Genomic DNA, 22,269 nt, shown 5'->3' with positions numbered 1-22,269 from the left:
CAAATCCGACCCAAAGAGCCAGCCCTGGGCTGACTGCTTCACTAGAATACCTTCCCCCTAGGACACAGCCTCTACAGAGCCCCAATACCCATTCCCTGACTACCTCAAGCATGCCCCTTTGCTTCTCCTGGCACATGAGATAAAACCTAATTCCAGTGTAACAGCTGATGGCCTGCGACCACTCCAAGCTTAGTGCTTTCTCCCTCTTCGGGACTCCAGGCATTGGTTAAGGCTGGTGGCTCTGCCAGGGATATCCTCCTGTCCCCGTGGAGTCTAATCGCAGCCTGGGCCATCACTCCTTATGCCAGGGTTGGTTGGTTTTGTTGGAGACCGTCTGCATATAGCCTCAAATGATCCAACCTCCTGTTTCAGTTTCCTGAACCCAGGGATTACTGGCAGATGCCCTGCCACCACCCTCTTCTAATAGTGAAACCAAAAATACAAGCAGTTCCCCAAACTGGATTTCATGGGCTGCTGACTGAAATGCAGCAGGAACTGCCTGTAGCTCCCTGTGGCCTGGAATCAATCCTGACTCCACCCTTTGCTGATCACAGGGGGACCCGTTACAACTCAAGTCAGATGGTAATCTGGTGGCCAGGCCTCCACCGTCAGAGCTCAAGTCCTTAGCAGAGATGTCCCTGCACCTCAGCAGGCCAGACCTATGCTACCCCACGACCTTTGCATTCATGGTTCTCATCATGCAATGTGCTTCCTTCAGACATATGGCTCACTCTGCCACCTGTTAGTATGTGTCTGTGCTGCCTGTCTTGGGGACTACTTTGACTATCATGAACACCACACATGCACCAGAAACACCCACATCAGCCATACCATGCACCACACACCACACATACACAGTCCACCAAAACACCACACTGCCCTCTCCCCCTTCTCTGCTTTCTCCACAGCACTAAAGCTGAAATCCATACATTGGCTGCCTCCCTCCTACAGTGCATGGGCTCCTGGCCCCAGCTGTTCATTCCTGTGACACCAGTAAGCAGAACAGACAGAGCTAAACTGGCAGTCACTCCCAGTGACTGGGAGTGTAGGTTACAGGATGGAGGCATGATGCCTCTCAAGACTGGTTCCTGCCCTGTCCCAGCCGATGTAGCCACAAAGATCTGCAGGACTTCATGCCATTACATACTCCTTTCCCAGAGATGAAAAACTTGCAGTTTTTTATGTGAACCATTCCACATCATCAATGCTAGTTACCAACCCCACTCCTTCCAGAGGAACCGAGGGCAAATCTGAGTGCCCCAGCACTGTATCATAGAGCCATGGGCTTCTTCCTGACCCTTCCCACCTCAACTGGGTATCCTCTGCTCACTTGAGTTAAGTACCCTCCCTACACCTGTGAGCAGGCTCCCAGCCACCCACTGTACCCCATCACAAAGGGCCTGAGCACACAAGCAAAAACCAGCATCCAACACCCAGCAGGAGACTAAGTGGCAATGTCACGACTTTATTTGTGGTGCCTGTGCTTTGTCTCAAAAATACCTTCTCCCCCTCCCCTGACAATGGGTGGGGAGGAGGCAGCAAAAATAGAAGACATCCCTCCCTATTGCACATGGACCCTATATACAGGCCCACCTGGCAGAGGCCAGTGGGACTCTTGGCACATTCCTGGATCCCTGCTGGGAAGGATAGGGGTACTGGGTAGCATCACACGTGAGGTGAGACCCCGGGGCAACCATTCTGCTCCTGGATACTGATCATTGCATTTCTTGGTCCTTGCTTCCTTCTTGGTCCCATTTCTGGTGCCTGTCCACTCTCAGCAATGTCTCCCTACCTGGCTCAGCCTCCCACCTCCATCCTGGCCTCAGAGGGCCCCTCTTGGTTCCTGGGGACTCTGTGCTTTCCTCCCAGATCTGAGATCCTGAGAGGTTATGGCTTCTCAGCAACTTCCCCCGGAGCCCTGTCACTCATGTTCACTCGGGGGAAGGGGTGCGTGTGTCAGAAGCAGCTGTATAAATATGGTGCAGGAACTCCTCCAGAGTCACTTGGATAGTTTGCTAATGACGCGGATCAACGCTGCATTCTCATCTTTGAGCCGCTGGTTGTCAGCCCGCAGGTCAGACAGGGCCTAGGACACAGGGTGGAGTCAGCTGGCTAGTGCTAGGCAGGCTGGGCTCTGGCCACTGCCCATCACAAGCCCCAATCACCTTCAGCTCCTCCTCCAGCTCTGCTGCCTTGCGCTCCAGGGCCCTGCGCTCCTGCAAGGCATGGGGCAGGTTCAGAGCAGGGTAACTACAGGGGGCAGAGAAGTCTGGGACATAGTAGGCCTACCCCAGCAGCCCAACTCACAAATCTCTCCAGCTCCAGGAGCGCGGGCCTCTCAGCAAAGCGTTCCTGCCGCTGGAGGACAGAGAAGACCTGGGGTCAGGAGCTACCTCCTTACTCCACTAGTCCAGCCAGAGTCCTATCACTAGGGGAAGGAGCCCTCCAACCTCTCAGGCAGACCCAGGCCCCGAGTCACCGGAGCCACCGGAGCTTTGCCCTCACTATTCCCAACACAGCTGGGCTCTGGGTGTCTGCCTCTGTACCTGTGTGGCCCGCTCCAGCTCCACCTTGAGCTGTGCCAGCCGCAGGGTGGTCTCTGTCAGGGCCTCCCGAAGCCGTTCATTCTCTCTGCGAAGCTCCATGTACAGCTGGGAACACAGAGGAGGCAGGCAGGCTCAGAAGGGGCAGTAAAGGGGCAACCAGAACAGGGTAGTGTGGGGCACGGGCTGGGATGCTGCACCTTCCGGAAGCCTCCATCAGGCTCTTCTTGTTCCTGCTTGGGTTCTAGGTTGAGGTCTCTCTGTGAGCGCTGCCTGTGGACGGTGGAGCCAGCATCCACCGTGCTGGACCAAAGGACAGGCCTTAGGGACCCAGCTCTGCCCCAGAGATGTGATCCAAGCCCCATGCATGACCCAGCCTACCTGCATTCTGGACTTCCTTCCGCAGGCCCCGCCTCCTCCCCCTGCAGAAGATCCCCAAGAGTTTAATCTCTCCACCCAGTGTCCAGGCCTGCCCTCCCTCCAGCCCACCTACCCTCCACACAATATCCTCACCTCTGCTGGGCCCCTCCGCTCATGGCCAACTTTTCGGTGTTCCCTGGCTGCCTGGGGTCCTTGGCCCTGCCCGTCGGGCGCCTCTGCTGGGGAATTGGCGGGAATCAGCCCAGACACTACTACAGGAGCCCTTGTCTACTGTGCAGGGAACCCAATTTAGTCCTCCAGTTAACAAAAAGACCTATGGGAGAGACAGGATGGCTCCCTGGGGAACTATTTCCCAGAAAGCAGGCCTCACCTCTCTGGGCAGGGCCCTCAGCGTTCTCCACTCCAGGGACACGAGGTCTCCGAGAAGGGTCCTGCCAGGAAGGAGCACACCAAGTCAGAAACAGGGAAATAGGTTCCACCCACCCCACTTTACCTGACCTTGCTCACCAGGCTAGGCAGGGCAGGCTGTTCTGGCTCTGGAGCCTTCCCTGCCACTTTCTCCGCTTCCTTCAAGTCTGTCAAAGTCACACCCTAGCAGAGAGAACATAGTCAGAGAAAAAGGCCTAGACTCTGATGGGACTCAAGTTTGGGTCCCTAGTCCTCTTCCCTCAGACCCAAAAGCACAGACCCCAGCCTCCTCCCTCAGACCCAAGAGCACAGGCCCAGCCCACCTCCACCATACCCAGGAGCATAGACTCAGCCCTCCTCCACTATACCCAGGAGCACAGGCCCAGCCCACCCCCACACCTGTGTGGACCTCCGAGACTGTCGCATAAGGCGGGAGCGAGCCTTCCGCTGAGACTCAGACTCCTCATCACGCACAGGCATCTGGTAGGACCTGAGTGGAGAACCATGAACTGAGAGTGCCCTGACCCCTGGGTGCTGTCACACCTGTGTATGACACTTTAGAAGGGTGCACTTTCTGGCAGAGAACATTTCAATTCTCGTAGACCTTGGACACACAGTACACCAGAAGCCTATCCAGAACCCCGAAGACCCCCAAACACTGCTGTGTAAGTACTACTTTCCCTAGCCTCTTTACCTCCGGCGATCCCTCGAGTCGGCCAGGGGTGCTGCAGAGGCTGTGAGGACATTTGGCTCCCTCCTGGAGGGTGGAGCCGAGTGATCCAAAGAAGGAGGCGTGGTAGCCTCACACCTGCATGGATTCATTCATCAGCAAATATTCCTCAAGCCTGCATTCTGTGCCAGGCATGGGAGAGACCAGAGAATAAACTAGTCATAACTTCTGAACAGAGTCATTTCTGGGCAAAACAAACAGCAGCCAAAACGGCAAGTCTGAAGCATGGAGAGAAAAGTGCTTGTAGAAAACTGAGAACAAGACAGGGACATGTTCTGTGTCAATGTCAGTAAGGCAGTCCTGGGAGGCCCCACAGAGAAGGTGGCATATAAGCAGACACCAAGAGGTAGGAAGAGCCCAAGCCAACCCTATGGTTTCCACAGGAAGTGCAAAGGCCCAGGGCAGACAGACCACAGTGGCCTGGGAGTTTTACAGTGAGCATTTATTTGATGCATCCTAAGGACTTTCTCGGGATCTCAAGTGCCAGGATAGAACCAGACCTGCCCCCTTACCCTACCCCTGGTACTTACAAGGTAAAGGGCTCTGGCACTTTCTGGGCAGGGGTAGGGGTTACTCTGGCAAGACGGGGCTCCCTGGCCTGGAGGGACAGGAGAGAAACAGGAGGTACTCTCTGTCCCAAGGGAAAAGCCTGCCCTGACCCCCTTCATGACACCTACCTGAGTGGAGGCCTTTTCAAGGACAGAGGAGGAGGCTGAGCGCTGCAGACCAAGAACTCCCTCCGTAACCCTCCTTTCTGAGGGACCAAGAGCAGTAGAGCTCCCTGTCTTCTGAAGACCAAAGCGCCTGGAAAAGGGAGCCTCTTCTGGCAGCTGGGAGAAGAGGAAGGTCTCCATTACTGAGCAAAGCAAGGATCCCTCTTCCCATAGCCTCAGAATGCAACTCCAGGAGAACCACAGTAAATCACAGCCATGGCAGATGCCACAAAAAAAATCATTCTTTATCCACAAGGACCTAGGAACCAGGTCAAGAGGCCACCTTCCTGACCACTGTGGGAGTATTTACAGCATCCCACCACTGCCTCAAACCTCACTTCAGCTCAGGGTGGTGGACTCACCACAGGGCTCTTGGGGCCGGGGGACACAGGGGAAGACACGCCATTGAGGGCTCTTGGTTCCATAGATGGGTGCTCTGTGGCACAGGAACAGAAAGAGATGGTCATGGGAGATGCCAGCTTTCTCTGATATTCAGAATCCCAGGAATCTAGGCCCATCACTCCTTCCCAGATCCAGAGTCTAGTATCCCTACCAGCTGGGGCTTCCTCTCCCTCATCCTCATCCCGAATAGGGAGAGCCCCTGCCCCGCCAGGCCGGCGCTCCTTCGATAGATCCTGTAGAGAGATCTTCTCACGGCTGCTCAAACGACACACGGAGCTCCTAGGGAAAGGACAGGATGTCAATGTCCAAGGCTGGTAGTGAGTCCAGGCTAACCGAAGCTTAGGCATTTCTCACCTTCTGTGCTTGCTGTTTGAGGGCACCTGTGGCTCCTGGCCTCGGCTCTGAGTGGCTTCCTTTTGGTTACGAAGCTACAAGGATGAAAGGGGGCAACTGGGGAGGGCCAGAGAGCACAGTCCCTCCTGGATCTCCTGGCTGCCCCTTCTCAGTGCCACCTCCCCACCTCAGTGGCCATCACACGTAACTGGGCCACCCGTACTTTATGTAGCATCCTGAAAACACTGGGAACTCAGGATCCTGGCAGCACACCATATCTGGGGCTTATCAAGCTCTCCAAGGCTTGGCCTGATCCAATTTGTCACTGGCCTCCTAGAGGGATTCCTCTACTCCCCAAGGCAAGCAAGCCTCCTCCCTACCCTTCAGTCCATCTAGGATGCTGGAAAGCTGCTAGCAGCGCAGGCCAGGCGGCTCTTTGTTGCCTTTACGGTCATTAGAGAGAAGCTCTCAGCTCAATGACAGTTCCATCGTCCCAGACTAAATAAGGTCTGTTGTCATAAGCCACACCCTTAAGGCCTGTCCTTTGGTCCACCTTGTCACAGCAGCACCCCACCAGAAATGCCCATGCCCTCCTTATATCTCAGTGTGCCAGGACTCGTCTCTGGAGAATGTTCCCAATGGTTCTTCCTAGATAGTTCCTACAATGCCTGGGCCACCTCACTGCATACTGAATTCCAGCCCATGCCATCTGCCTGGAGTCCGCTTCTCTCTCTATTTTTCCAGGAAAAGTGCTAGCTAGAGACACTGGAGGAGGATGGGTCCAACCTGTGTCACTGTCGTCTCCCCACCAAGCAGGCAGGAAACTCTGGGCACGGCCTCACCTCCTCTATGTAAGCAGAGGGGACCCTTTCACAGACTTTCACCCGAGGTAGGCCACCAGGTGGGGACAGCAGGTCCCAAGGCTGAGGGTGTCATGGGACAAACGAAGTCAGCCCTCCCAGTTACTGTTACCTCCTCAGAGATGCCAAGTAAAGAGGCAAACTAGAGTCGAGACTCACGTCCTCCTGTTTCTGGGCTAGTTCCTCCAAAAGGTTCATCACTTCCTCATCAGCCAGGTCACAGGGACGCTGCCCCTGAGTGGGGCAAGGAGGTAGATGATGATGGTGTAAGGGCTTCTCTCCCTACCCTGCCCCACCACCCGAAAGGGCCCTCACCGCGTGGGTCAGCGAATCCATGCCCCCACCATGCTCAGCCAGCAGACGGCACGCGTCCTCCACACCCCAATGGGCTGCTGCATGTAAGGGTGTCCAGCCATCTCCATCCCGGAGCTCTGTGTCATAGCCAGCTTGGAGTAGCAGCCTAAGGGATAGGGAGGCTGGGGTCAAGGGTCAAGCTAGGCCAATGGCTGATTTCAAATTCTATTCTGTGGCTACAGTACTACCAATCAACAGAAACACTACTGGATTTGCTGGCAACCAGCCCTCCCCAAACTCCTCTGCACAAACTCCTCTGAGCCCTCCCTTCAACAAGCAGATACAAATCAAAACTACAAGAGGTTCCTCATACCACAGGGATCCTACTCTTCAAGCCCAGGTTAAAGGACTTAGAGCAGTGGTGAGAGGTGATGAGTTAGAGACAGGACTCTCCCACTAAGCCAAGACTATTAAGAGGAAACAATTCTGGAACCAAGCTGTTTTAGAATACTGGTTCTCAACAGTGTGAAGCACCAGATACAGACAGACAGACAGGCATACATACATACATACAGAAAACAGACAGACATATACACACACAGTGTCAAGCACCTCATCTATACATCCATGCAGACAGACACATACACAGTGTCAAGCACCACATACAGACACACACACACAACTGCACACATCATCACTAGAGTCCGAACTTAGAGGTAAACAGGTAGCATCAGTGGGTGGGGCTGAGAGGTTGCTCAACCTCCAACACACAGGACAGCCCCACCACAGAATGGCCAGATCTAAAACATCAGAATGCTGGATATGAACGAGCCTGGCTCAGCCAATGACCTTCCAGAAAGTAACAATCAGGGAGCTCTCCAAATCCAGCATGGGGCAAGGCATTTTGTTTTGTTTTGGATGGAGGGAGGTTCCGAGCAAGTTTCTCTGTGTAGCCCTGGCTGTCCTGGAACTCGCTCTGTAGACCAGGCTGGCCTCACACTCAGAGAGGTCTACCTGCCTCTCCCTGAGTGTTGGGATTAAAGGCATGCAACACCACAGCCCAGCTTCGAACCCTCTTTGAAAGAAGTGAGCTCCTGTGTCAGTGAGCAATGTGTCAAGCACGGGGAGGCAGAGACACTTACACACTGCAGGGCACTAGGTCCTGTCTAGCTCTGAGACCCCCACGTTTCCCAAGAGTCCTCTGCTCCCCTGCCCCAAGGAATGCCGGGCTTCTCGCGATATTCCCCCATGCTGGGCCACTAGCTCCGCTCCCCTCCTGGTGAGTATCCCAGGAACCTGCAGCATGTCACCCAGTCAGGGCCCCTAATTCGCCAGCACTTCCTCACCCAGAGGTTTCTTTGCTATCAAGTCTGCCAGAAGGCCTTCCCTATTATACGCTATTTATATCCTCCCAAGGCCAAGGTCTTCTTTTTATAAACTTAAAAGTTTTATTTACTCTTATTGTGTGTGCATGCAATGTGTGTGAATGTGAACACACATGCCATAGCACCATGACGATCAGAAGACAATATTCAGGGATTGGTCTTGTCCTTCCACCACTGGTGCCAGGACCTAATGCATGTCACTAGGCTCTTGTGTGGCAAGCATTTTTACCCACTGAGCCATCTCGCTGGTCTCGAAGCCAAGGTTTTCAACTGGACCCTGCCATACCCTCAGAGGACTATGACAAAGTCCAAGGTCATCTCACAACTAGGTTAGGGGAGCTCTGGCACCAGGTGGGCTTTCAATGGACAAAACAGCCATCAGAACAGAATGACTGGGCCCACCATGTCTCCACCATTGCCTATGGTGGTACATATCTGAAATGCCAGGAAGGCATGCCACAATGGCAGTCTGAGCCCAGCCCAGGCTAGCAGACATCAAGTAAACAGTTACCTCTACTCAATGAGGAGAGTCACAGTAAGACTTTTAATAAGTCAAAAATAATAAATAACAGCAAATGCAGTAACAGATGAGTACAAATACAAACCACACAAGGAAGCTGAGACAGGAGAGCAGTGAGTTCAAGGCCAGGAACGCGACATATCAAGTATCAAGCTAGTCAGTACTACACAGCAAGATCTCATCTCGATTTAAAAAGAAGAAACTACAGAGAGGGAGGCAAGCACGTTGGCTCTCACCTCCAACCCCAGAGGGAGGTGAAGGAAGAAAGATCAGAAATTCAAGACTAATGAATAGGAGGCTATCTTTGAGCAACCTGAGGTACTGACTGAAAAAACCAAATAAACACAAAAGTTATAGTCAGTGAACTTTTCCCCAGGGCTGGGATTGGAACCCAGACCACATGCTAGGCAAGTGCTCTTTCACTAGGTCACCCCAGCCTCTCACAAGCAGACTCCAGGTCAGACTCCAAGTCAGACTCCATCTGACGAGATGACCTGCGCCCAGCTCAACAGATATTCCAAAGCCCCGGTGCTTCAGTTCCGTGACAAGAGAATGAGGCTGTCCACAATATCGACACTTTCTCCACTTAACAGTCCCCAGGAACTGTGGAGATGGCTCAGTGGGTAAAGCGTTTAAGCATGAAGACAGACGTTCTGATCACCAGCATCCACTGAAAAGCTGAGTGGACACAGCAGCACATCTATAATCCCAGTGAGTAGAAGGCAGAGATAGAAAAACCTCAGAGGGAGATGGCTAGCTAAACATGCCAAAAAGGTAAGCTCGGGGTTCAGCCAGAGACCTTGCCTCAACATGTAAGGTGGAGAACAACTAGAGAAGATTCGCCATCAACCTGCAGCCTCCACACACACAAATGTGCACCCACACATACAAGTGCCCACACACATGCACATCATACAACCATTAACCAGATACAAAACAAAACAAAACCAAGTTTTCCTTGTCACTAGGAATGGTCAATGATGAGAACTGGGTAAATGGAACACAGGCATTAAGCACTGCATAAACTTCTGGAATGTTCTTCTGAAAAGGAACAGACCTTGCTCCCTTGCCTCTGCTTCTCGCTGACCTCGGATGTAGATGCAATGACAGGTGAGACAAGTCACAGTGGATCACATCCACACGTGGGACGCATGCTGGAGAAGGGTGCAGCCTCTGCACTCTGCTTAGGGCATTCTGTCCCCCAAAAGGGATGGGCTCAGAGCTTAACTTCAGACCTGGCACTCATACTGAAAGCAGAGGCTGAAGCCTGTCTGTCAGGAGCAGAACTATGCAGACAGGCTATGCATCTGGGGGTGGCACGATGTCTTAAATACTGCCTGAGAAAACCTACCTACAACCTCACCAGTATGAAATGCAGACAGGCACAGAGGTTCATCTTAACCCCATTTGGGGTTTCTACGATAGAATCCCAGAGGCACTAGTCTCAAACTCAGCATGTAGACAAGTCTGTCCTTGAAATTCCAGTAATTCTGCCATGTCTTCTCAAGGGTTGTGATCATAGTACTGTATACCATCATATAGGGCTTTTCCCTTTCTTTCTTTCTTTCTTTCTTTCTTTCTTTCTTTCTTTTTTTTGAGACAAGGTCTTGCTATATATAGCCTGGGCTAGCCTAGAGCTCACAGCAATCCTTCCTCAACCTCCCAAGTGCTGAAATTAAAGGCATGTACCACCACGCCTGGTTTAATGACATTTTTTAAAGATTGATTTTACTTTTATGTATATGAATGTTTTTCATACACGTAAATTTGCACACATACATACATATACAAATAAATGTAGTTTTTAACCCTTTGAGCACAACTAGAGAGAGAGAAACCCTTGAGTTTAGGTGTGTAAACTAGAAGAAAAGAATAAGAACCCCAAGAAGCTTCAAGGCAAAGCAATCCCTCTGCCTAGCTCACCTCATCACCTCGATGTAGCCCTTAGCAGCAGCCACATGCAGGGCAGAGGCCCCAGTGCGGGGGTGCCGGGCCTCCGGCATGGCACCCCCATTCAGCCAGCACCTTGTGTCATGAAGCAGCAGTTCTTCTTCAGCCCGCTTGGCTGCCTCGACATCCACACCTGGGAGAATGAGAAGGTGACAGGTGCACTCATCCAAGATTTTCTAGAAGGGTTCACAGCTTAGCCCCATGATTCGTCAAGTCTATCTCATCCAGTTCCCTGCTTGGACTCTGGAGAACTGCTCTGACCCCGGGTTTCCATGTTCTCTGCAGACCTGGGTACCACTGAGGGTCTTTAAGACACACACTGGGAATGGAAAAAACAGGTCTTGACCTGTATCAGTTAATAACCTGTTTATTATAGAGTTTTGTCTCTTAAATATAAAACCTTACATTCCCCAAGCAAATCCAGCACCTGATTCCATCTAAGTTTTCCTCTTCCTCCCACTATGATCCATAATCCAGCACCTTCACACTGTGACTACTTACTGGTTTCTTTCCCTCCTAAGTGTGATAAACGAAGCAAAATTTCACTGTATAGTTGATTGTGGTGACTCCTACCCCTAATTCCAGCACTCGGAAACGCAGGAGGGTTGTGACAAATCTGAGAACAGCCTGTCTACAATGGTGAGTTTCCTTTCTTTAATGTAGGAGTGTTTATTTTCACATGCATAGCTCCAACTTAAATGCAATGTTTACAGCATACATATGATGATCAAGATTTAAATGTTTAATGAATTCTTTCCCCTTTTCTGTATTTCTTCCATTATTTATTTATTTATTTATTTGGGAAGAAATAGATATTTATATATAAGAAATATATAGAGATAATTATCTATATAGTATACATATTATATAGAGAATATATATAAGATGTGTATATATATATTATTTTTTTCTTTCTTTCTTTATTTTTACATCCTGACTGCAGTTTCCCCTCCCTCCTCTCACAGTGAGTTTCAAGCCAACCTGGACTATACAGTCAGATTCTATCTTTAAAACCAATAACAACAACAACAACAAAAAAAAAAAACACCAGCAGGCTGGAGACACCGCTCAGCGGTTAAGAGTACTGGCTGCTCCTCCAGAAGTCCCAGATTCAATTCCCAGCATCTACATGGCAGCTCACAACTGTGTGTAACTCAGGGGATCCATGGCACCGGGATGCATTCAGTGCACATATCTGTTCATGCAGGCAAACGACCCATACATATAAAATAAAATAGCTAAATCTTAAAAAACAAACCAAAATATCCCAGTACTTGGGAGGCTGAGGCAAGTGAATACCTGAGTTGAGGGCCAGCATGGTCTATAGAGTGAGCTGCCCAACAATTCCCACCTCGCTTTAGAAACTGCAAATACAAATGTGTACCAGTGCCACCAGCTTTTTACAAAGGTCCTAGAGATGGAAATCTGGGTCATAACATTCGTGTACCTAACATTTTACTGCCTGAGCCATTTCCTCAGTTGCCCTTAATGTTTCAATAGCACTCAACTTGAGTATTGGTTGTTGTTTGTGACAGAGAGAGAGAGAGAGAGAGAGAGAGAGAGAGAGAGAGAGTCATATCCCAGATGGGCCTGAATGAGCACCTGGTCTTCCTGCCTCCACCCCCCAGGTGCTGGAATTGCAGGCTTATACCACCACATCTAGCTTGGGTGCGGCTGAGGGTCGAGCTAAGGGCCATGCTTAACAGGTAAGCGCTCTACCAACAAAGCCATATGCCAAGCCTACAACTTGGAAATTTCAAACTACATTTGTGGCTCACTATGGATTTCACTGACAAACACTTTCAGGTACCATCTGACTTTAAAAAAAAAAAACCAAAAACAAAGGAAATGAAGATGACTCAGCCATTAAAGGCTAGACTCAAAAGGAAAAAGACAAAAATCAGCATAAGGAGGTAAAATGCACAGACTCACTAGTTCAAGGTCAACTGGGACTAACAAAGCGAGATCCTGTCTCAAAACACTAGCCATCAGGGTTCGGTCCAGGGGCAGTATGCTTGCCTGGAATGTAAGGCCTCAAGTTCGACCCCTACACACAGTGGGCTAGTTTTCAGTCCCACTACACTCCCTCATAACCAAGGTCACCAACTGCTCCCTCAACACTTCCACCATGAAACTATAAATGAGATCCAAGAAACAACCTTGAAAGTTTCTAGGGATGTTCCTTCTCATCCCAGACCAAGGTCAACTCCATCGAGACATCAGCTGACATCGTACTACCTGGTAGCAGCCAGGTCTGTGTTCATGTCTCCTGACCAACCAGAGCTTCCTTGGCAGTGGCAGAGTTACAGAATGTGTGGCTAAAGTCCCTCTGCAGCGCAGTCATGGAGAACAGGGCAGGGAAGGCCAGGACCGCCCTCTTCCTCCAGACTCTTGCTTCCTTAAAGGGAGTCACCCGCAGTTCTACCCTACTGTGGCAGGGAAGGGGAAGGGCGGAGTTCCCTTGCTTTTCTTCAACCACCAGACAGTATTCCTGTGCATTCGCAAGGGTGTCCTGCACTTTGCACACAGCCAGGACCTGCTTGTGTTTTTCTAAGTTTTTCCTGCATAGGCTATTTTGGGATGGCTGGTTAATTGGGAGTTTTACGTGTACCTGTGTGTTGCTCATATATGTCTGTGTACATGTGTGTCTGGTGCCACAGAAGCCAGAAGAGGGAGTCAGATTCCTCTGGAACTGGAGTTACAGGTATGTGGCTACTAGGAACTGAACCCGGAGGACCAGCAAGTGCTCTTAACCACTGAGCCATCCGCCCCTCCACCTTGTCTTGAGAGTGGATCACTCATTGCTTCAGCTAGACTGACTGGCCTGCATTCCCCAGGGATCCTTCTATGTCTGCCTCCCACACCTGCTGGGATTACAGGTGCTGGCTGGCCTTGTCTATGTGGGTGCTGGAAATCCAGACTCAGGACCTTAGTTTGGGCAAGTCCTTCTACTGACTTAGCCACACTCCCAGTCCTGAAAATGAAGGGGTGTGTGTGTACTGAATTTGCAGTAAGAAAAACGTTTGTTACGCTTATTCTGTTGTGTGAATGGAGTGAATGTGCACGTGCACTCAGGCACACACCTGACGTCAGGGGGCAGCTTGCAGGAGTCAGTTCTCCCCCTCCAACAAATGGAACCCATGGACTGAAATCAGGGGTCAGGCTTGGTAGTGAGTGCCTTCACCCACGGAGCCATCTCACCAGCCTGAAAATAAAGCTTCAGTGGCACCCAGCCACATCTGTTTTTTTCTCATCTTATCCCTGGCTCATTTCTCTGTATAGCAGCTGGTAAAGTCATAACAGGGACTGTATGCCCTGTAAGGCATGAAAAATGTACTGTGTAGCCTTTCACTGGAAAAGTCGGCTGACCCCTGCTGGGACTACTTGCTTATAAATCAGGTGGTCATCCGCTGTCTGGTGGAAGTGTCAACCTTTCAGCCTCACCAACAATCGACACTGTGCAGCAATCCTATGCACTCACACACCTAGGGGCACATACACCAGGAGAGGAGTTCAGGTATGGAGCATCGACCACATTCAGCTCCTGCCTGGGCATTCCCTCCAGGCACAGCCTTCCTGTTACTCTGGCTTCTGCCTGTAACTATGACAGTCCTCTGTGCCTGTCTCTGCATGCTGCACTCCTCATCTATCCTTCCTGACCTGCAGCCTGGCCCACAACAGAACTGCTAGGACCCGGCAGCACCCACTCTTCCTCCTTCAGTAACCACATCCTGACTTTCCTCGCCCACTTGACTTCCGAATGACTCTGCTCAAAGCCTAGTCACAGGGTGACAAGCCCTCCGGCCCAGTGATAGACTCTGGGTCTGACATGAGGTCATGTGCCAGAGCATCACACAGAGCACTGTGGCTCATGGAATAGGGCTACGGTGACCCAGTTGGGCATTGGCCTGTGCTGCCAGGAGCCTTGCTAAGCACCTCAATGAAAGAAAGCACCTGACGTGAGGCCAAAGCAGCTGGTGACATTAGAAATCCATCTCCAAAGACCAAAATGCTAGGGCTTGGAAACATGGCTCAGTTGGCAACACGTTTACCACACACACATGAAAACCTGAGTTGTAATTCCCAGCACCAATGTAAAATGCTAGACATGGTGTTACACCTGTAATCCCAGCATTGAGGAGGTGAGGACAGGAGGATCCCTGGATTCACTGGCAGCCAAACTAGCCCAATCATCAAGCTCTAAGCTACTGAGAGACCTGTCTCAATAATCCAGGTGTGCTTCTTAGGAACATTCCAGATAGACCTCTGGCCTTGAAACATGCATGCATGTACATACAGGCATATGAAGAACTGAATTCTGCACACATTAAACAGTCACTCTCTCCTTCCACATTTTTATTATATTCATTTATTTGTATGTATGGAAATCCCATGAGAATTTGTGGGGTCAGCTCTCTGCTTCTACCACGGGTGGGTCCAAGAGACCAAATGCAGCTGTCCAGCTTGGCACCAAGTGCCTTGACCTACTGAGCCATTTAGCCAGGTCCCTACCCCCTTTTGTTTAGTTTCTTGAGTCAGGGTTTCTCTGTGTAGCGCTGGCTGTCCTAGAACTCACTATGTAGATCAGGCTGGCCTCAAACTCAAGAGATTCACCTGCCTCTGCCTCCCAAGAGCTGGGTTTAGAGAGATGTGGTAGAATTAAAACCGCCACACCCGGCTCTACTCCCAGGGCTGTCAGTACCTGGAAAGCACATCGGATGCTCTATCCCTATGAATTTGGGAACTCTACTATTTTCTTTACTCTCAGCATCTCTCAAAAGTATAAACTGCGCACTTGTCTTTGTGTGACTGCCTTACTTCATTTAAGTCCTTAAGGTTCAACATGTTGTTAGGTGTGTCAGTTTCCTTCCTTTTTAAGGATGAACAGTATATTTGATCCGTATGGACCACATTTTGCTTATCCATCCACTGATGGACTTCCTACCTCCCTGGTACTGATGATGGAATTCACACACTAGGCCAAGTGTCAAGGGCTGGACTTCTAAGCCACGCCCAAGCCCTAAGCTATTGTAAATATGCCTGCAGGTGGCTTTCTCATTGCCCAACACCACAAAATCAGAGAACCAAGCATGGAGGCTTACTACTGCAATCCCAGCACTCAAGAAGCTGAGGCAGGAGGATCTCAACAGCACACTGGACTACACAGCAAGTTTTACAGCAGCCTAGGCAGACTAAGTAATTAATAAACAACAGATACCGTGGGTCTACATCTTGGGACGCTTGTTTTGCCATGTTGTAGTGCCAGGCACTGGACCTGGGGCCTAGACCATGCCCAGCACGTGCTCTATCACTGAGGAACAGCCAGTCCCCTCCGTATTTTTTATATTTTTATTCTTTTTAATTGTGTGTACATGTGTATCTGTGCAGGGGCAGATGCTGGAACCAGAAAAGCTCGGAGGTATGAGACTCCCCCAGGTGCTGGAGCTACAGTGAGCCCAAATACTTCTGCTGTGAACTGAACCTGATCCTCTGGCAAAGCAAAAAGTGCTCTCAGGGACTGAGCTATCTCTCCAGCTTTTTTCTTTTTTAACTTTTTGAACAGTTACCCAAGTTGCCCAAGTTAGCTCACACTGCAGTTCAGACAGGCCTTGAACTCACAATTCATCAGGCCTGGCAGAATGGTATCTGAGAAATGCTGTATCAGCACTGGCAAGGGGAAAGCAGGGCGATGACCTCACCCTCGTTGAAGCCTCTAAGTGGGAAAAGCTCAGGCCACAGCAACAAGCTACATTGTGGCTCTGGTAAAAGCCCCAGGCTGCCCCACCTCATTGTTAGAGAGGGTAAAGCAGCAGGGCCTGATGAGGGAGGTGCTTCCCTACTATCTAGGCAAAGTCTACAACATCAGCAACATAGTCTCAAAGGGCTGAGGAGTGGACTGGAGACAGGCTGCAAAGGGGAAAAGGAGGGTACTGACATACCTATGTGTATGGAAGGGAGGAGAGCAGAACAAAACAGTAGCTGCAGTGCTGGCACACATGTATAATCCAAGTACTCAAGAGGCTCGGGCAGGATCGCTCCAAATTCAAGGACAGCCTGATCATGTAGTAAGTACGAGACCAGCCAGGACTACACAGCAAGACCCTGTCTCAAAAATGTAAACGGGGCTAACGAGGTGGGTCAGTGGTTAAGCACAGTGGATGCTCATCCAGAAGACCCAGATTCTATTCCTAGCACCAGGGTGGGTCACAACTGTCTGTAACTACAACTGCAAGAGATCCAATGGCATCTTCTGGCCTCCACAGGCACCAGACCTGTATGTGGAATACACACACACATGCAGACAAAACACCCATACACATAATTTAACAAACTCTATGATAAAGCCCAGGAGAGGATCTTTGGTGGTTGTCATAGTACTGAGTCAACTTTTCTGAGTTTGAAGTTTCACCAAAATAAAATCAGGACCTCAGCTCTACCACTGTTACTCCCTGCTCTACTCTGACCCAGGGAGGCTTCTAACCTCTGACCTCCACCTCGCATCCCCAAGTGACTCACGGCCACCTGAAATTCAATACGCCAAGATGCTGAACCCATGTCTTTTCATCCTGGGTGGTAACCTGCAGGGACAGGGGAGCCTGAACCACGCCTCCCATGACCCGTCTGTGCTCTGTCCCCTCTTACTTCCTAACTGGAAGCTCCCTGGCGTGGAGCTGAATCCAGGGTCCACTGGCATCTTATGTTCCTGGAGAGCCTGCTACACTGCAGAGCATCCCCAATTCAGCCTGCTTCCCGATCCCTTTCCTTCCAAGCCCTGCACTAGAGAGCTGAGAGCACACAGCTATGAGCCAATTTGTTTGTGTGCTCTAGATACATGTGCTGATAAGGTCTCATGCAACCCAGGCTGGCCTTGAACTTACTATGTGGGAGAGCAGGGCCCTGAATTCCTGATCCCCCAGCTTCCATCATCTCCCAAGGCTAGGACTACAGGCATGTGCCACCACACCCTGCCTGGATACGAGCTTTTTAAGCAGGCAGAAAGGGATCTCAAGCCTCTTTAAGAACTTGATATTAGGAAGATACACACCCCTTCCAAGAAAATCAATAGGGCCAGACATGGAGATTGAAGCTCCTAGCTCTCACTGAAAGAAACCAGGACACCGTGGTGCTGGGGGCTCAGGGCAGAATCTACATGCCCCAGTCCCTCCTACCATGTGATGGGATCCAGTCATCCTTATTCCTGGACAAGGCCTTGCTTGCTACCTCCATGCCTTACTTCCTCAGAGCTGAAGTGACAATGAACTCACAGAAGCTGTGTTCTTATTTTGTGTCTGGCAGTGTCTCACTAGACCCCTGACAACCCTGGGGACACATATTTGCACTCCCACTTTACAGGGGAGGAAACTGAGGCACAAGAGAGCCAGAGTCCAAGGAAATGGTTTGTGCCTTTCAGCCCAGACTCCCAGATTCCAACACTCTCAATCCCATTGGCCCACCTCGACGGGTTATCTCTGCCTTCAGCAGCCCTTCCATGGCATCCGACTCAGCCAGGTCCAAAGGCAGGTCCCCGTCACTGTTGACAGCAGCGATGTTGGCCCCATGGCTCAGGAGGTACCTAGGGGCAGGGGACGGTCAGAGCTGCCAGGCCTGGACCCAACATCTAACCCAAGCCCTGCCCTTCAACCCTTGCCTCACCTGGCAATGTCCAGGTACCCACAGGAGGCGGCCACATGCAGAGGCGTCCAGCCCTCGTTGTCTGCCTGGTTCACAGTAGCGCCCTGTTCCACCAGGAAGCGCACAACTTCCAGATTCTCATCTATGCAGGCCTAAGGATGGGGACAGGCCCATCAGCTCTCACCTCACCCAGCCAGGCCCAACAAGGAGACCAGGGGCGCAGGGTCAGTGAGGGGTGTAAACAACAGCCTCCAGCGTAGGCCCCAGGGGTCCTCCAGCCACCAGCTGCTTAAAACACCCCCAATTATCCCATGTGTAGGTCACTAGTGCATGAAAAGCTCATGGAGACTAGGAATAAGCTCCAGAAGGCAGACTGAAAAAGTAGCCATGGAAGAAGTGGGGCTACAATCCCTGCATGTGACTGCTGAACATATTCTAGGAGATGGAGCCCAGAGCCCAGCATGTTCTCCGAAGGCACAGGGCACCTTGGGCAGACACACCCCAGGAATCATCTCCTGGGAAGAACCCAGGACCACAGAGGTATACTATCCATATCCAGGTGGTCGTGGTAAAATGCTCACCTACAGGTTTCCTCAGAACATCTTCTCCAAACACCCATACCCCACTATACTCCCACTCCCTTGCCCTTAGAACTGAAAACTTGGGAGAGGAAAGCCTCACCCAAGCCAGGACAGCACCTAGGGACAGAGGAGAGAGCTGGTCCCAATCCCTGATGAAACTGGCTAGACCCTGGAACCACTCAGTCTAGGGAGGGAGTTGGGTCTGGGATTCCTGGGTCCCCATGAAAATTAACCCCCTTCTTCAAACTCAACCATCTGGAGAAAGAAGAAAGGAGGCTACAAGGGCCAAGAGCATGAAGTCATGGAAATTCAGGCTGCAAAAGGGGGGCCACACGTGCCCTGGGAACAGGATGAACTCTGGGCTTCACTCTGGGCTCAGTTTATTTCTACCCTGTTGTCATGGTGATGGGAGGGGGGGCAAGGAGGCAGATGGGCTTTTCCCTTTCAAGGACCTGGCTGGGCACCGGCATCCATGTGAAAGATGCCTGAAGCTGGGCATGAGGGACCAAAGAATCCAGACCCACCTCCTCCTCCCTCAGACACAGAACTCTAGCCAATCCTCCTTCCTTACACCTAACGGTACAGACTTGTCCCTCCGCCCTCAGACCCATGTGTTTGAGCTCCTAATCTCTCCCCTGTTCAAACCTAGGATTCTTAATTCCCAGCCGTGCCCCACTCCAGACCCAACTCATAGCCATTATTGGACAAGGCAGATTACTGGATGAGGGGGAGAGAAAGGAGTGTCCCGGCCTTGCTGAGATAGAGGAAGGAAGCTGATGTCCCAAGGAAGTTTAGAACTAAAAATACATCCCCAGGTGTAGAAATCAGGAGACACTATAAGTCACCAGACAGTGACCAAATGCCTCTGTCTTCCTGGGACTGAAACTAGCTCGGGGAACTTTCACTGCTAAAGCTAGAGCAGTAACTGGTAGTGACACTACACTCACACCACTGCACACTGCAAACCCCAGCTCCCCCATACCAGCCCTATAAACCAACTGCTCTCTTTGAATCTGCTCTCCCAATCTTCAAGGCCCCTGCAAAGCCCTGAAGAGTGAATTCACCAAGGCATTTCCATAGTGGGAGGACAGTCCCACCTAGAAGGCTAACTGACAAGCCAGGCCTGAGGTTCCTGTCAGAGGTGGTGCTCTAGTGGCATCCAACAGATTCTGAAAAAGGGGGTACATTCAGAAGGAGGGCCAGGGACTTGGGTAATGTGTAAGTCTGAGCTGTTCTCCTGGACTGGTCAAAGATGCAGGGAACTAGTGCCCTGCTGTACGTTGAGGAAAATGACCAGACAGCAGTAGAAGCAAATTCCCAGGGTATACCTGCAGCTCATGCAGGCCCTAAGAAAGGCCCACATGACAACTCCCACCATAGAGTCCTTCTAGGGACATGGTGACCACTGGTCCCCATTCCACAGGTAAGAAAACTAAAGGACACAGAGAAAAGACACTCAAGATACAAGAGACAAGGAATGGACAGTCAAACTAACATTAGGTCAGTACTGACTGACTTGTTTTGGTTTTTTGTGACTAGGTCTCATGTGGCCTAGGATGACCTCAAGCTCACTGTGTAGCTGAACTTGACATTGAATTTCCAATCCTTCTGCTTCCACTTTCCAAGCACCCGATTTCCTGCATTTTAGGCAAAGACTCTATGACCTAAGCTACATCCCAGCCCAGGACGGACAGATTCTGACTGTTTTTCCTCTACTTGGATGTGTGAAAACTGAAGGTGTCAAACATCCTCCCTTTGTTTCCCATCTCCACAGGAAGCCAGGCTTCCCCTTCTAGGATCCCCTGTTTCCACAGGTGACTGAACCATGGGGATCCTAATAAGAAGAGAAGACAACCCAGGAGATGGTGGCTGCCATGAAAGTAAGCTACCCACCAGAAGACTGGCATTGGACCAACACTGAGACCAGACGGGGGAAGAACTGGGATGTAGGCTTTTGTGTGGCTAATCACGTCCCTGCTAGTGCCAAATGTGAATAAAAGCATCCTGCATCCATAAGGATGCAGGTATCACAAGGTGTTCCTCATTCTCAGGCACAGATCACTAGAAAAAAAAATAATCATGATGCCCAGGGTTTTAGTGGATGGTTTCTAGAATTCTCTGAGAGGTGATAGGGAAAAAAATCTAAGAGAGAGGGCATACGTTTTGAAGAAGGACACTGACCAAATAAAGTCTAAGAGATGATACAAGGACAGGCAATGCAGCCATGCCTGTAATTCCAGAAATGAGGGGGACAGAGACAATAAGGACCTGCATTTGAGGCTGGTCTGGGCTACGTAGCAAGACCTTGTCTCAGGAAAAACAAGAGTTCGAGGCTAGCCCAGTCTACAAGGCGAGTTCCTGGACAGCCAAAGCTACACAGAGAAATACTGTCTTGACAAACCAACCAGGAGAGAGAGAGAGAGAGAGAGAGAGAGAGAGAGAGAGAGAGAGAGAGAATAAGTAGCCTAGCTCAAGAGTTAATGCTTAGAAATTTCCAGAAAGGCAAATAATGTGGACAAAGAAAAAGTGAGTTGAGGAGAAACCTCTCTATGAGGTGGCAAGATCCCCAAAAGCGGGATGAAGAGAGAACTGAGTTAAGAGGACACTGGAGTTGAGCAGTAGGAGAAAAGATAAAGATAGCATAGGATGACCCAACAGAGGAAGCTCCTCTCAAGGGAGCTAAGTGGTACACTGCCTAGAAGGGAAAAAGACCATCCTGAGACCGAAACAGATAGGACAGGTCATGGGAAGAAGAGAATGGCACAATGTGGACCCTCAAAGAAGTGATAGAAGGACCTGGGCCTAGAGAAAGAGGAGGGTCAAATCAGATTGCAAGAGAATGACCCTCAGGCCTGGGTCAGGAACGACTGCCGCGCAGCCAAACAAGTACCAGCCAAGAAAGGAGAAACCTGGCCAGCGTAGAAACGGAAGTAAGCAATGCTGCAAAAGATGCACGGGAGAGAGATGACAGCACAGATGACAGAGAAGAAGCGGCCACAGAGCAGGCGGGCTGCTCAGCGAGGTCCCTCGGGACCAAGGATGGAGGATGCCTGGGTGGCGAAGACGCGGGGCGGGGACGCTGACCTGGTGCAGGGCGCTGATGCCATCCGCGTTGGTGGAGTCGAGCACGGAGCGGGCAGACGGCGGGACTGCAGAGTCCGACGCAGCGCCGGAATCGGAGTCGGGGCCGGGGCCGGGGTCGGCCGCGCGAAGCATCAGGCGAGCCTCGTCCAGATCGCCGCCCGCACAGGCCGCCAGGAACTCGGCGGCTCGCTCGAAGCGGACAGTGCGGGCGCGCCGCTCCCTGGGGCCCGGCTCAGCGCCTGCCCGCGCCCCCCACTGCCGCAGCTGCTCCTGCCGCCGCTCACGGGCCGCCGCAGCCGCCGCCGACGGCCCCGGTCCCGCTGCCGGGCCATCCTCGCCGGACATCACGCCGGCCGCCCGCCCGCCCGCCCGCCCACCAACCGAGCGAGCGAGCGCCGGGCGACGAACAGCCGCCACCCGCCCGCCCCGGGGGCCGCCGGGAACGGCGGAGGG

The 22,269-nt window shown here is 51.3% G+C and overlaps 1 protein-coding gene across 4 annotated transcripts; it reads right to left on the bottom strand.

Annotated features, from left to right (window-relative positions):
• Positions 1–1,445: 1,445 nt before the first annotated feature.
• Ppp1r12c (protein phosphatase 1 regulatory subunit 12C) lies at positions 1,446–22,269 on the bottom strand. Of its 4 annotated transcripts, none has more exons than XM_021657336.2 (22): positions 21,817–22,269; positions 18,173–18,303; positions 17,974–18,092; positions 10,493–10,652; positions 6,686–6,830; positions 6,530–6,604; positions 5,532–5,605; positions 5,329–5,456; positions 5,138–5,211; positions 4,740–4,892; positions 4,593–4,660; positions 4,027–4,140; positions 3,732–3,822; positions 3,432–3,515; positions 3,295–3,355; positions 3,057–3,142; positions 2,925–2,965; positions 2,744–2,816; positions 2,547–2,651; positions 2,308–2,358; positions 2,166–2,216; positions 1,446–2,086 (listed from the first exon to the last, which is right to left on the bottom strand). In XM_021657336.2, the coding sequence occupies exons 1-22, from the start codon at positions 22,159–22,161 to the stop codon at positions 2,000–2,002; spliced, it is 2,316 nt and encodes a 771-aa protein (XP_021513011.2). In that variant the 5' UTR covers positions 22,162–22,269; the 3' UTR covers positions 1,446–1,999. The 4 variants fall into 4 exon arrangements, with proteins under 4 accessions (XP_021513011.2, XP_021513009.2, XP_060223126.1 ...); XM_021657334.2 differs by having other exon boundaries at positions 2,744–2,846; positions 21,817–22,268; XM_060367143.1 differs by having other exon boundaries at positions 3,057–3,139; positions 21,817–22,268.

Source organism: Meriones unguiculatus, chromosome 14 (genome assembly GCF_030254825.1).
Source record: "Meriones unguiculatus strain TT.TT164.6M chromosome 14, Bangor_MerUng_6.1, whole genome shotgun sequence".
In the NCBI taxonomy this organism is placed as follows: Eukaryota; Metazoa; Chordata; class Mammalia; order Rodentia; family Muridae; genus Meriones; species Meriones unguiculatus.
The sequence above is the reverse complement of the archived record's forward strand: the minus strand, read 5'-3'. Positions and strand labels throughout refer to the sequence as shown.